General features: G+C 36.6%; 2 protein-coding genes across 3 annotated transcripts in view; one reads left to right on the forward strand and one right to left on the reverse strand.

The window, feature by feature from the left end:
- Positions 1-6,365: 6,365 nt before the first annotated feature.
- Positions 6,366-16,010, forward strand: part of RFTN2 (raftlin family member 2) — an 81,583-nt gene continuing 71,938 nt past the window's right edge. For both annotated transcript variants that reach the window (XM_039219761.1, XM_039219762.1), the window contains exons 1-3: positions 6,366-6,427; positions 9,384-9,486; positions 12,760-12,930. The gene's annotated coding sequence lies outside the window, so the exon portion shown is untranslated. The remainder of the gene's footprint in view (positions 6,428-9,383; positions 9,487-12,759; positions 12,931-16,010) is intronic.
- MARS2 (methionyl-tRNA synthetase 2, mitochondrial) lies at positions 9,600-12,461 on the reverse strand. Its single transcript, XM_039219760.1, has one exon. The coding sequence runs from the start codon at positions 12,429-12,431 to the stop codon at positions 10,650-10,652; it is 1,782 nt and encodes a 593-aa protein (XP_039075691.1). The 5' UTR covers positions 12,432-12,461; the 3' UTR covers positions 9,600-10,649.

A 16,010-nucleotide genomic window follows, 5' to 3' on the forward strand; every position in this document is an offset into this window, starting at 1 on the left:
AATATTCGAACTCAGATCACTTGAAAAGGAAAGAACAAAAGATGAAATTTTTAGGCAACAGGATTTGGCTAAACACTGCCACTCTGAAGTAGGCATTTACTCATTATAAAAACACCTTAGCTGAAATTTTCCTATTCTCCACCATCTTGAACAGAGCAGTATCTTCTAACAATCATTATATTCTGCAGTGGATCAAATAAAAATCATTTGTTGGAACACAAGGTCTATTCATTGGATGTTTTTACTTAACATGAAAGTTTATTAATAATTCCCTCATTTTCTCTGGATATATCTTTAACAAGGTTCAGGGATGACACAAAAGAATATAACCTAATAATTGAAAAATACCATTAGATATGGCCATTCTCAGATCCTGAGTAGTTAGTCTTTGTTATTTCGCTATGTTTCCGACTTGTCCAGGAACAGGTTTTAAGGTAGCGTACCTACTCATTATAGTGTGAATTTCCTAAAACACATCTAGCCTCAGAATCCAGGCCCAGTTAATATTATTTTTTAAATCTTTCCCTTAATTATAAAATAAGAGCCACTGAAAATACATTAAAACCCTAATTTTCTTTAAATCTCTTAATAGGAAACAAGGTTACAGTCTAGGAGAAGCAGCTTTTCTCAACCTTCATCTGTAGGTTTGAAACCTCAATATTCTCAAACCCCACACTTTCATCCCAGGAGAGATTTCAGAGCAGAGAATTCAATTCTTACTCCACCTTAACTGATTCTGTTAAGTAGAGTCTTGGATAACTATTTTATCCAATAATAGAAAACAACTAGCTCCATGTGTGGTCTGATAAGAAATGTGAAGGGTTTGGATGTACCTAACATTAAATCCTTTTGCTTTTTCAAGGGCATTAAAAAATTCAAGTAGCCAGAACACTGAAGGTGCAGGAGAAAACCATGGTTTCCTTTATTAATTTACACACACTTAAGTAAGATAGACTTATAATTTTAGTAAATAGAACAAAATGTTGTATATACAAAACAACAAATACCTTGATAAAGTTTGAAAACTTTGGTCATCATCTGGCTATATTATCAACATGATAATGTCTAAGCACTTAAAACACCTTCGACGTTTGGATTTTTCAGATTTGTTCTAGATGTTTCATGTATGTAGACATAACCATGCCACATACAGAATATACAATAGCAACAGTACATTTGTTGTAATATTATAAATTAAAAAAAAAACTCTTGCTGGAGAGAGAATATGTGTACAAGATTCTAGCTTCCACATTATTTTGACTTTTCTAAATATAGGTTAGTGTATATTCTACTTACATTAAATATTTTTTATAAAACATTTCAATCTCTAGATTTACATTAGGAATTTGACAGATATTAATACATGTAAAGATAATTTATATATAAAATATATCTGGAAACCTGTCATACTATGACCATTTATTTTATACCAGTTACTATGACAGGAGTAGACACTGCTCTTAAATATACTTAAATATATCTCTGTATCTATTTCTGGCCCTCTTTTGTCATCCATACCGAAAGTATACGGGTTTTATACCATCTTAGCAAGTATAAGCATTCACTGCGTATATCATCCCAGATTCAGTAAATATGTCTTCCTTTAATACTGTAACACTATCATTATTCCCTTTTATCTTTCATTCAAGTCTTAGTTTGTGAGGTTTCTAGCCTTTCAAAGTGGTAACTTTGAAGAAAACTTACCCATAACATTATATTTCACCTTTTAAATACAAAGATGTTATGACGGTCTACTCTGGCAGAATTGAAAGTTTTTTATAATTAAAAAAATGCAACAATATGTAGACCTTCTTAAAATCAAAATGGCCATGCCAACTCTTCTTTAAATGCTCCCCATTTAATGTATATACCAACTTTCTTCTCTAAAAACATTATATTCCAAGACTAGATTACTAATAAAACAATTAAAAGTTATATAAATAAGCAACATTTAAATTGACTATATGTAAATATATTCTAGCATTTATTGAAATTTGATTGCACATTAGGATAAGAGTCTTATTTTTTTTTCACTATTTTAATTTCACATCTACTCCAAAACCTAAAGCTAGTTTACACTTCTGTTGGAAAAGAGTAGGAATTATATATTAAAACCTCCTTATAATGTTAGAAAGATGATAACCCAATTATATCTTAATTTTTTTTTTATCGTGTCTCATAAAGATTGAACTATCCATTAAAGTATCTAGTTTTGGGGCATATTGACAAAATATTTCTGGTGGAGGAGTAAAATGTAATAACATAGTTATAACAATTATTCTGGCACATCCTAAGGCCACTCCACCTATTGGTAATACTTTATTTTGCTGCCTTTATTCTGAAAGTAACATGCTATATGTTAAGGTCCTATATTCTATTAAGTAGAGTCAAAAATAAGATGACAACACTCTGTTTAATATTCCACTTGTCTGGCATTTTCATTTTAATCCTATATTTGTTATTTAGGCTTATTCTGTACATACCTAAGTATGTACATACAAGGCATTTTTGTTCTAAAACTTTTGTAAATTTCAAGAGTCTAAGGATAATTGCATTTTCCTTCGAAAAATTTTTTGTTTGCAGTATTTATCTTAGTTAATTTATTTTAGGCAATTGTGCTCTTTACCAAAATGTACAATGTACATTATAGTGCATTTATTTGATTCCTATAAAGATTGTATTACTTAGTTTTCTTTCCAGATATAAATTACAGAAAAATGGAGATGGTATAAAAATCATTAATGTACCCCCCAAAAAATCCTGTTATGCTAATGTTGTAATATTTGGCTCTTATTTTATAGAGAATGTAAGATACCATTAATAGCAAAAATATATTTAATACCATATAAGAGATAAATTTTAGCTCTTAACTATCAAGGTCTTTTTTCCTAGAAGTCAGGATATAAAAATGGACAAAGATATGGAAACTAAACCCTCATCCTTAGCATCATATAATTCTGAAATGACCAATGATAACATAGAAAGGAAATGCTTAATTAACATGAAGTATTGCCAAAAACATGGATTTTTTTTCCTTTGGTGTTTTGGAGAAAACACCTAAAGGGTAATAATTTTAAAGTACACTTCAACAATTTGAGATGATTTTAATACCCTCAATGTGTTTCTTGCTAATCCTATTTAGGATCTTTTTGTTGTTGTTGTTACCTAACTTTGATACTAAAGCAAAGAAATTTACACAATATCCACTTGCAGAATGTTTTATCACAACACATAAAAGAAACCTTCTAAAATCCTTATTAGTAGCTAACCTATTATACAAATTATTTTTAAAAGCTACCAATGCCAAGTAAATTTCTCGTGCACTATTCATATGCTGACTCGAAGTTAACCTTAGGATTATTTTATTCAGGCTATATCCAACTGTTTGTGAAAATGGCTTTTACTGAAAATAACACATATAATATCCTAATGTCTATGCTAAAGGAAAAATGAAAATAAATTAAGCAAAAATCCTATGTTTACCAGTTAGATTTTTATGCCTGTACCCTAACTGTGTCTATCTTTAGAGAATGACTTGTTTAAAACTCTTGAGCTCAAACTTAACCTACCTTCACATGTTGAATATTTAAATCAACTACCTCTACAGACTTACCAATGATGGGTTTTGATAACTTGGTTGACCTTGGCTAGTCCCCTTCTCATTACTCTCAATGTTAAGCAGTTAAGTTTCACTATTTTTCCTTTGCTTTACTAAGATCAGGTTGATTTCCTAATTTTTACATTACACACAGTTATACATTTATATCGGTTTTTGTGCACCTGAATGGATTGCTCTACTTTAAGTTGGTCTCCATAAATTATGGAAAAATGAAGAAGTCCTATACATTCTCCTTAGGCTAGAAAACTAATTTTATTATATCAGCTACATCCAAATGTTTTATTTAAAATTCGTTATGAATTAACTACCTTCTAGAGGCTGATTTTTATGTGGACAACATTTAAATTTTAAAAAATCTTTCTAGTTTGAGGATTATTAACTAACAATTACTTTTTAATACTATGTCAGACAGTATCATAATGAACATAAAAATTGTTTCCTTTATATTCAGCAAAAAATATTCCTTCCATATTTTAAAATGGTATAAAAATGCAACCACCAGTTTTCACACAATGAACCATACATATTTTCAGTAATTCATTTTAGTGCTTATGGTTTTCTTCTATAATACCAAAATAAGCTTTTTACACATTGTTACTTGATTTATTTAATTACATTCCAGTAGTGAATTATTAAATGAAACTGAACTCAGGAATAAAAGGTTTGCTTTTTAAAAATGTAGGGAGTTTCCATAAAGTAAGTTTTACAGAAATTTAAATATAAAAAGCCAATGCAATAAATTCAGTTTACCAGGATTGAAGATTCTTTGCTTTATGAAAGCCTTTATAAATTGCTTTAGTAAGCGATTTTTAAGGGTAATCTGAAAAATGCAATATAGGATATCTTTTATAATGTACCAGTCTGATTATATTAACAAGTCATAATCTACCATGCAAAAAATACTACAGAAGTACCCATCATGCCTTGTTAACTTGGGACTTTGTAACCTGAATTTAAACATAGTTTGAAGAAATTATTCAAAACATAGAATAAATATGTAGGTGTTCAGCTTCCAAGCTAGCAAGGCCTTTAATACTTTTTTATACATTTTTAAAAATACAATTTAGATGATAGCTTAGAGACCTATATAAATACAGGTTTCATCACACTTCTTCAAGGTATAGCCCATGTCCAACATAGTAGCTACGTTTCTTAAATATCTAAAATATGACATTTTGTGCAGTTCATAACAATATCTCTAATTAGGGGGAGTTAGAACATGTCTTGACTGTCATGTAGGAGATAGTTTACCCGGAAATATTCAATATGCAGCATTTTAGTTAACAGGGTGGGACTTACTTTGGTAATAACTAGAGTCAGAGGACACTTAATCTGATTTCTGCAGGCTTGTTAGGAAGGATGTAACAATACAATAATAAATGTTCAGCAAATTTATAGAACTTAAATTGTTAGTAAATAGATGAGTCTTTTCATAAGTTCATTTATATTAAAATGTATGTATGAAATGAAAAAGTTTCAGTGTTTGTGAGCTCTAATAAAATTATCTGGCTTTGTTATTATTATAATAGTCAAATCAAATAAAGCTTTTGAATATTGATATGTTTTCATGCTTAGAGATAAATGTGTTATGTAAAGTATTTGTAAATGTTACTTCAAAATGCTTAGATTCATAAATTTATGATAGCATACTTTTATTTAGAGAACTATAGGATTCAAGAATCTGGAACACTTCTGTTGATAGTGCTGCTATAAACATTGGGGTGAATGTGTCCCTTCAAAACACCAGATCAGTATCCCTTGGACAAATACCTAGTAGTGCAATTGCTGGGTTATAGGGCAGTTGTTTTTAATTTTTTGAGGAACCTCCAATCCGTTTTCCAGAGTGGCTGCACCAGTTTGCATTCCTACCAGCAGTGCAAAAGAGATCCTCTTTCTTCGTGTCCTCGCCAACATCTTTTGTTGCCTGAGTTGTTAATGTTTACTTTTTAATTTAAGCATGAACATTGCTGTCCTTTTACAGAAGGTTCATCCTTTGATGTTCACTACAATTCTGAAATATTTGTAATTAAAATCATTTCTATCTTATTATGGGTTTTCTTTTACCATCTTTTTCATTTTCTTTGCCCTTCTTTTTCCTTCCTGTCTTCTTTTGGATTGAATTTTCTTTAACATTTCTTTTCATCTGGTTTGAAAGAAATACATTCTATTTGTATTATTGTACTGATTTAACCTAAAGAGTGTAACATGCTTATTAACTTTATACTTTTAATATCTATAGCTTTTTAACCAACAGACTCCTCTAGACTAGCTCAAAGGAAGCCAAATTATTAAAACTATCTTAATGTTTTCCAACATAAAAGTTATTACATTTTTTAAAATATTTTGAGAAAAAGTGTGCAATTGGTCATGTTTTTATTGAATGTATTGAATTAAGAAAACAGAAATTCTAATCTATAAGTCAGTCATAAAGTAGTTTTTGAAAGTACATCTTCACGTTAAATCCCACAAACCAATGTCTGTCAACTAAGGAGGGATACATGCACAAGGCATGAATGGCGTTAGGAATGGTAGCATAGGGAGGATATACCATTTTTTCCATATACTAGGAAAGGTACATCATCCATTTCCAGTTATTCCTAGAACCGTCCCTCCAGCTTACCCAGTGAGTCCTCCATGCCCTCTGCAGATGTTTCATCCAAAAAAGTCCTTCATGACTTGAAGGCAGGACTCATCTCTCCTTGGAGCTATAATTTTCTTCTTGCAGATGGTACACTTGGTTTCCTGAAACATCCTGAGATCTCATACCTTCCGATTCTTAAGTGAAGAGCTGTGGACTTAAAATCTATGGTGAGTAGTCTGTGCCATAAACCAAATGGGGGTGAAATTCAGTTAATAGCCAAGGATGGAACTTCCGTACTTAGCCTCACCTTACTTTGAAGATCCAAGTATGACTAAAACTCCCAATAGCTATTCATGAACAGACACAGTAGACACAATTTCTAGTTGTCAGTGCCATAGCTCTTCCCAAGTCCCTTTCCTCATCATGAAAATGTAAGTAGAAACTGATTAATATGATATAATCTTAAGCAGGGTATTTTAAATATGGTCAACTATTCCCTGTTAGGTGGTTCCCATAATTCAGAAGATCTATACTAAGTAACCCAGGACTACCAAAAAACTAAGAGAAAGCAAGCAATTTCCCCTTAAATTGGTTAGTCCTTTCCTCTCAGCTCAAAGTCGTTCTTGGTGACAGAGGAAAGTAGCTTGGGCTGGGCTTCTCTTATCCTGTCTCAAAAAAGAATAAGACATTCTCTCAGAAGGTTAAAATCCCTACTAATTGACCTTAATGAGCTTGGTTATGGTTTGGCCCTTCTAGCAATATTACCCTCCAAATTTGGTGTGTTCCTATTGATAAAAGATAACCGATGCTACATAAAGCTCCTTCCTGTAAGAAGTGGTGTCAGGACCAGCTGTGTTGTGTTGAAATGACATATTTCATACTGTTTTCATTTTGCAAGGGACTCAAAGTCGTCTTCTAAGACTGATTCCCCTAACTTGTGCTCTTGATTACCCAAATCTATGCCCAAGCTCCCTTCAAGCTCTCAGAACTAGTAAACCTGTGCTGCAAAAATAGACATATGGCTGTCAATATGTCCACACCCTTTTAGGTCCACTGATGTTATTCATTATTCACTCAGGCAAAGGATGAAGGCAAGGACCCACCAAGGTTAACAGCAACCTAGACCTCACCAACTGGAACAGTTCTATATTTGATAGAACTATGGATAGTGGGGAATTGCCTCCAGGAGACAATTTTAGGTCATCATATAGCAGCTTTATGGACCAAGTCTTAGTCAAGAGGCATGGCCTACCCCATAACTCCAGGTTACATTAACTTGGCCAACAATGCAACTACATACTTACCAGGGGTGGGGCAGTCAGAGATCTAAGAAACCACCGATACCATAATGCCCAAGGAGTAATCTGCTAAATGCTTCATACTGCCACTTGCTACCCAAGCTACATCGTGATCATAAGGCATCCTAGTTGGAGGCCCAACCAGCCTAACCAACCACTGGCTTTACTTCAGTTTTGGAACTTCCCAGATCTAGAGCTATTTCCTGCGGTGCCTAGCTGGCTTAGTCAGACCACACAACTCTTGATCTTGGGCTTTAAAGTTTAAGCCCCACATTGGTTGTAGAGCTTACTTAAAAATTAAAAAAATTAAAAATAAAGAGCTATGTGTCAACCACAGGTACAACTATGAAACAAAGGACTTCTGCCTTAGGCCCATATTCCAGCCCAGGCCTTCATGAGTACTTTTGCATCAACTTAATATTCAACTTATCAGGCTCTTCTCAGCCCCTGTATGGGTCATACAGGTCGATAAGAAAAATAATGAGGCCTACTTCCAGAATAACTTTGAGATATCAGTGAAATCAGAGATTATATCTATTTGTTGTTCCTGCTTATTGTTGATCTCCATATATTGCCAGCCATAGGTCTTATGACTTCTGAGGTGCCTAAGTTCTAAGTTCACCTGTAGAATGGCTCTCCAATATATAGTGATGCACCTAATATATACACTGACCACAACTTCTTGCATGACTTCACTGATAGGACTGTAGCCTACTGAGTTGACAGTTGTTATTATTTTAACATGGTATGCTGTGAACAGCTGGTCTATCACCTTCTGCAACTCTGCCACCAAGAATACCCCAAAATGAATTTAAGAGCCTCAAGATAGTAGTTTGGGAGAAACCTCTGTTCTGTCAAGGAATCCATTAGATGCCCTCTCTTCAGTTTTAAGTTTCACCTTTCCTCCACTTGCCATTCCTAAACTGTTGGATCAAACTGAACACATCAACTAAGTACCCAAAGGATACTTGTTTTACCTATCTTGCCCCTGACAGAGAATCCCAACTGGTTCATCTTCCTTATTACCAGAGTAACTCAGATCCCCACTTCTTCACTCAAAGTATCCTGTGTTAATTATGCCCTCTCCTCTTTGGTTCCTCTATTTTCTTGTGCCCTTTGGTACCATAAATATTCTAGTAGCCAGTTAGTTATGTGCCTCTACAAATGACAAGCTGCACAAAAGGAACTCCACTATGAACACCCAACAAGCCAAGATCCAGCATATTTACTAGCACTAGGCTATAGGAAAGATCATTCAAGTGGAAGTGAATGTCCTTTCATAATAGGAACAGTAAAGTTGCTATCAAGGCACTTCAACAGCAGACGTTATCATACCACTGGCTATCCAACTCTGTTTTTGTTCATTCATATAAACACATCTCATTTCTTTTAACTCTGCTCTATCCAGCCCTAGGAGAGACTATAGTCCCTCATACACCCCAGTAATCTGCCCTACTAATCCCAGCAAATAGATAGACCAAGTCATGTGGAAAGCCCAGGACTCCAGTATGAAGAGGAGGGTCTGAAGGAACATTTGTAGAAACGGTCCTTCCACCTTTAGAATGCCTTCAAGCATTCTTTTCTAAGTAAGCAATGTTTCCAAGCAACCAGAAATCTCTCACCATATTGATTAATAAACAGAAACTGGAGCTGAACAGTAGCACCTAGAATGAATCTGGGGGGACTTTCAGTACAGTAGCTTACTTTACAGTGAGCCCTCTCTGCTTGCTACCATGCTTATAATGGATATTTCAAGGCAAGTTCTCCTTTTAAACTTTGGCCTAGCTGTCCAATCACCTATGAGATATAATGCTGGCTTAAATGTGTTGTCGTCATTGAATAAATTGATACCTTAACATCTTCTCTGTGATATTCTCTTATGGAGCCTTGAAGAGATCCCTAAATCCAGTTTGAGATTCCTGGAGCACTGATCATTTCCTTCCTTCACCATCACCTTCAACAAATTCAACAGAACAGATCTGAATAAGGTACTCACAAACTTTTCAAGTTTAATAACTTAAGAGAGCAAAAGAAATAATCAGTAAAATGTAAAGTAAATATATTAACATTTATAACTATTCCACAATGTCTATATTGTGTTATAGATTCTGATTTACCAAAAGAAATCACATAAGGTAAATTATGTGGTAACAAAATTATGATTTAGAAATTAAAATATAGCCATTTTGAACTGTTTTACAGATTTCTTAAATCATACCTGTAAACATGTTATTAAAGTTTAACAATTTTAACATAACCAACTAACTCAAGAACTTTATAATTTATCATAGACCAAACACATATGATACATTTACTTATTAGCTTACTAAACATTTAATACAGTAAATGTCCTTTATAGTAGTTTGAAAAAACAGGATTCTGATCTTTTTTATTGCTTTATGTAAAACAGCAGTGGTTACAGTTTTCCCTTAAGAAAAGCAATAAAATTTTTAAATTCTGCAAAATTAGCAGAAAACAAATTTATTCTAAATATTCTGAAATGTCAATGTTAAGTAATTAAATATGTGAAACCGTAGAGCCATCTACTGGTTGAAGTGTAATGTTACAAAGCACAGCTATTCAGACTATTAAAAGAGTAGGTAGGGAGTCATAGTTGTAAGAATTTAAAATATAAACATGGGCCAAAACCATCTTGTCTAGGACACTAGTTTTTAAAGGTTTAATAAAGAAACCTATTTCAATAGGAAACCCAACATATATAACAAAGAAGGACAACCATGTAAAAGCTGAGGTAGGGGGCCTCCAACCCCCAATCTTCGATAATTCGCCCAGCAGAGGCCAGGCCAATGAAAAACTAGCCATAAGAGGTAGTCTGGGCAAGTAACATGAACTGTGATTTGGAAGGAGGCACAATGGGAATAGTATCAGCAAAGCTGTCTTGTCTCTCTACCATCTTTCACCCTGGAGACATCTTAGAGACACTGGTGTGCAAAGGATAGTGGTTAACAGGCACAGAGAACTAAAGACTAGAGGGTAGGCACCTGAAAGGCTACAAACCTCTTATCACAGTGACAATGTTTATGTGTTCATATAATGCAACACTTTAGAAAACATTAATTTTCCTAAAAACGCAAAATAAGAAAATAACACATTTACTTTTTTACCACAAGCCCATTTAAAAACTAAGTCTCTAGGTCCTGTGGGCTTTTACCAGCCAGGCTCTAGATTGGTCTAGTCTTGGAAACAAGAGCCCAGTTTCAGGTCCCAGCCTCCTCCCCTCAAAAGGACATGGATGTCCATAGAATCGAGGCAAGAAACAGAGCTCTCCAAGGCCCCTCTCTGTGGCAGAGACCCCCAACCTGGATAGCAGCTTATCAGCTAGGCTTGGGGTAACAGGCTGCAGCAAAGTTCCAAAGACTCGCAAACATTCCAAGGCTACATGAAGCACAGTACCCAGCCAGGGGGCATCCACTGGGCTCTCCCAGTTCAACTTCCATGGTGCATGCCTTTGGACAAAGCCATTAGTTTGCCGGACACAGCTGGACACTGCCTCCAGAGCTTTATAGATCTGAAAGTTATCATAGTGGTCGGCTACCTGCTTGGGCAGAGTGGCCACTGCATTCACCAAAGCATAGTCCTCTGCCTGAGCACGAACTGATGGCCCCACCAACCCTGGCTCACTAGGAAAGCAGGTAGTGCAGAAAACTGGATAGGTCCCAGAAGGATTTATTCTACTGGCAGTACACCGGTTCAAAAGACCTCCCAAAGCATCTGCCAGCTCAGAATCTAGCAACTTAACCACCTTTTCATCATAGTAATCACAGTCCCAGTTGGGGACGCCCTGCCGAAGAAGAAAGTATCGGAATCCATCCACAGTATAGCGATCGAGGCAAGTCCTGGGATCTACCACGTTGCCCAAGCTTTTAGACATCTTTTGGCCACAAACCGTCCAGTGTGAATGGACATAGATGCGGTGTGGTGGGCTCATGCCGGCCCCTAAGAGGAGGGCAGGCCAATAGATAGCATGGAATTTGAGAATGTCCTTGCCTATGATATGAGAGGTGGTTGGCCACCAAGATTTGAACTCAGCATTTGGGTAGCCAATTACAGTAAGGTAGTTGACCAAGGCATCCAGCCATACGTAAATGGTCTGCGAATCGTCCCCGGGCACAGGAATGCCCCAATGCAAGTGGCTGCTCCTTCGAGAAACAGACAGGTCCGGCAGCTCCTCCTCCAGCCACTGAAGAACTGCGTGATGAAATGGCTCAGGAGTGATTGCCTGAGGGTCGCCCCGCAGCCACTGCTGAAGCGGCTCTCGGAACTGAGAAAGCCTGAAAATGTAGTTTTCTTCCTTGGTCCAGGCTACGGGATGCCCACTCTCTAAAGACACAGGACACGAATCCCCCGAGGAACCCGGCTGCCGGGTGACCTTGGCCTCCGGCAGGAAGCACTCTTCGGAGGCGCAATACCAACCTTCATAGAGTCCCTTGTAGAGCAGACCTCGGGCCTTCAGCAATCCCCAGAAATGCTGCACAGCGATCCGGTGCCGGGCTTCGGTGGTACGGATGAAGTCGGTAGAGGAGATTCCAGCATCCCTAAAAAGCTGCTGGAACTGGGCAGAGACTCGGTCGCACAGCTCGGTAGGGGCCAGGCCCGCAGCGGCTGCTGCTTGCTGAATCTTAAGGCCATGCTCGTCGGTACCAGTGGAGAATCGCGTGGCGGCGGCACTGGGAACTCGGAGGCGACGGTGGCGGCACAAGGCGTCCGCCAGTAGCGCCGAGTACAGGTGCCCGATGTGCGGCGCCGCGTTCACGTAGAAAATGGGTGTCGTGAAGAAAGCGCGCGCGTCGCGGGCATCGTCGCGGGCACGGAAAGGGCCCGAGCTGTATTGGCGTGGTCTAGAGTACTCCAGGAGCGCGGCGACTCTCGTCACCGGCCGTCCTAGCATCCGCAGGACAGAAACATGCACCATGATGCCGGCCGGGCCGGGCCGCAGCCGCGGAGGGGGGCGTTCTGGAAGCACGTGTGAGGGGCGCATGCGCAGCCGAAGCGCACCGCCGCTTCCGGCCGGCCAGAAAGCCAATGAGGTGGGGCCTGCAACGCCCGCCCTCTGCCGCCCGGCGCGCGCTGCCTGTCTGCGCCCGCGTTGGACGTTGGGGCTGATTAAGTGGAGCGCGCGAGAAAGCTTAGAGGAGCTGGATTTAAAAGAGGATCTGAAAGCAGATAAATCTTTCTCTAACGTCCTGTACGCCTTGCTTTGGGTTGTAATTTTATATTTGTGTATCTTTTTTCCTCTCTAGGCTGACTTGCTTGTGAGGCAAGAATTTTATGTTCAGCCATTTCTCAAACCCCAGTCAGTGGCTGGCACGTTACTGGACACAGTATGCCTTGGTCAATGTAGAGATCTGAAATCTCTAAATTCCATCTCAGAACCTAGCAGACACCATAAATCCGGAAGGCGGAAGTATAAAGTAAGAAAAATAATTACCTAGAGAACTTGAGGGAAGAATAACACGCAAAGTAAGGGGAATGTTTTCTCTAAACAATTTTTGTTGAACCAACCAAGGAGGTAGATTTCTTATGTGCCAAAGATTGTTGAGATCGGAGAGGTGAAATGCAGGCTGTTGTCACTGATAAGAATCAACCTTCAACTTTATTTCTCAAAGTAGTTAGCAACACTTGTAGAGCAGTGTTTTGCAAGTTTGCTTTTAGTAATGGAACTCTACCTCTTTTGGGGTGAATGCCTCTGGAGCCCAGAATTGGATTAATATTAATCCTTGCTTCGTGAAACACTTTAATTTTTGGTCTATGACTATCCTTTCTCTCTCTCTCTCTCTAATTTAAATATATATGTTATATATGTTCATATATATGAATATAATTTTAAACTATATTCATTTCAAAACAAATGCAGTGCAACACTAGTGAACCCACAACCCAGTCTGAGACCTAGAGATGGTTCTCTATGTGTGGTCCCAGAAGAACAGCATTAGCAGCACCTGCGACCTTGTTAGAAATGCATGTTTTATGCCCCCACATTCACCCTCCTCCACCTATTCTGGGGGTGGAAACCAGCAATCTAGGTTTTAATAAGCTCTCCAGGTAATTCTAATGAACATTCAAGTTTGAGAACCACTGAACTAGTATATTACCGATGATTTAGATCTGTGTGCTTCTTTTCTCCTTGTTTTTCTCCCAGAGGTGATCATTGTCCTAAATTCTGTACTTTTCCTTTAATGTTATCATAACTTAATTTTAATTGTATTTAAACAGTCTAAAAAAGGATATCATACTACATGTGGTCTTTTTTCATCAACTGGCCATTTTCACTCATTTTGTTACTAAGATACACCCATATTTCTTTCTGTAATTCTAGTTACTTCATTTTGGTTGCTAAATAATAATTTACGAATGGAGGCATGTGGTAAATTGGATCTGATTTTTGTGGTGATATGGAAAGTGGATCAAATTCTCTATAGATGTTACAGTGGGTACAACAAATATTCTTTGAGTACTTAGTTGATATGCTCTATCTGATCCAGGAGTTTAAGAAGGGAAAGTGAAGAATAGGTAAAACCTAGAACTGGAGGGTATATACATCACCCTCCAGAACTAGGAGGTAAATTCAGACTAAATGCCTGAGAAATCAATTTTTCTAGTAACTCTCCACCCCACACCTTTTTCATGGAATTAATTCTTTAGCATACAAATATGCAATTTTTTCTCCTGTTTTAATCAGAAAAAAACTCTCAACCCCCACTACTCCTCCATTACTTTCCTTCCCTTTATAGGAGACTCTTTGAAAGAAATGCCTGTTGATACACATCTGAGTGGTTCAAGTTGTTTGCTCTGAGGAATAGTACTACTATCAACTTTCTTGTATAAATCTTGTGGTACTTACATTCTAAAATTTCTCTAAGTATATATGTAGGAGTAGTATTGCTGATCATACAGTATATGAAAGTTCAATTTCACAAGGCAATGTCATGTTGTTTGTCAACCTGGTTAAACAAATTTACATCCCCATCAGCAGCATACAATTAAAGAGGTCTCTCCAATATTTGTTATTAGCTACTTCTTAATTTTTTGCCAGTTAAATAAGTATAAAACATTATCTCACTAATGTTCATAGAAACATTATTCCCAATAGCCAAAAGATAGAAATGCCCCAAATGCCTGTTATCTAATGAATGGATAAACAAATATGGCATATCCATACAATGGAATATTATTCAGCCATAAATAAGAATGAAGTACTGATACATGCTATCACATAAGTAAACCTTTAAAACATTATGGTAAATGAAAGAAACCAGACACAAAAACTACATATTGTAGATTCCATTTATATGAACTATCCAGAATAGACAAATGCATGGAGATAGAAAGGAGATGAGTGGTTGCCAGGAGCTAGGGGAAAATTGGAATGGAGAATGAATGCTTCAAGGCTATGGATTTCCCTCATGGAGTGATGAAAGAAATCTAGAGCTAGATAGGATCATCATACAATATTGTCAGTGTACTTAATGCCACTGAATTGTATACTTTAAAATGGTTAAAATGATCAATTTTATGTGTATTTTACCACAATACAATGTTATCTCACTGTGGTCTTAATTTACAATTTCCTAAATAGAAGTGAAGTTAAGCATCTCTGTGTGTGTTTATTAACCATATATATTTCTTTGACTGTGAGGTGCCTATTTATATTTTGTGTCTGTTTGTCTATTGGCTTGTTTTTTTATTTTCAGGAGGTTTTTATATATTCTTGATATTGTTCCTTTATTGGCTGATATTTTACAAATATCATCTGCCAAATTGTATCTTGTCCTTTCACATTAAAACTTAATAGAAGTTCTTAATTTTAATATAGTAGGATTTATGAAATTTTATCTTATGATTGTTATTTTATGATTAATCATGATTATTTTCTGCTTATCTTATCAGAATTATTTATCCATATTTTCATATAAAAATGTAAAGTTTTCTTTTGATGTTCAAATTCTTCATGTAATATTGACATTTTTATATACAATATGAAGTGGGGATCCAATTTCATCCCCATATAATCAATTGTCCCAGCTCCATTTTCTCCACTGCTCTGCCATGCCAATTCCTTCATATATTAAATTTCCACATATACAGGCTTCTGTTTCTGGGCTTTTTATTCTGTTGTATTGGTTAATTTGTCTATGCCTTGCTGAAAACATTTAATTACTATAGCTTTATAATAAGTCTTAATATATAGTTTTTATATCTCCTTATTCTTCTTCAAAAGTATCTTAGACATTCTTGGTCTTTTTGTCTTCCACATATATATTAAAATCAACTTGAGGAATGCCTGAGTGGCTCAGTCAGTCTTGATTTTGGCTCAGGTCAAGAGGCTTACAAACCATGTGATCGAGCCCCACATTGGGCTGTGTGCTGACAGTGCAGAGCCTGTTCGGGATTCTCTCCCTCTCTCTCTGCCTAGCCCCCCTCAAGATAAATAAATAAACTTTAAAAACTCAAATCAAGTTAAATCAACTTGAGAGATTCCATGCAAAAAAAC

The sequence above is a fragment of the Hyaena hyaena genome, unplaced genomic scaffold (assembly GCF_003009895.1).
Source record: "Hyaena hyaena isolate Hyena2069 unplaced genomic scaffold, ASM300989v1 scaffold_832, whole genome shotgun sequence".
Taxonomy (NCBI): domain Eukaryota; kingdom Metazoa; phylum Chordata; class Mammalia; order Carnivora; family Hyaenidae; genus Hyaena; species Hyaena hyaena.

Bases quoted from the DNA above. Each gene is read 5' to 3' on its own strand.
- MARS2 (XM_039219760.1), bottom strand. From the start codon at position 12,431: ATGGTGCATGTTTCTGTCCTGCGGATGCTAGGACGGCCGGTGACGAGA.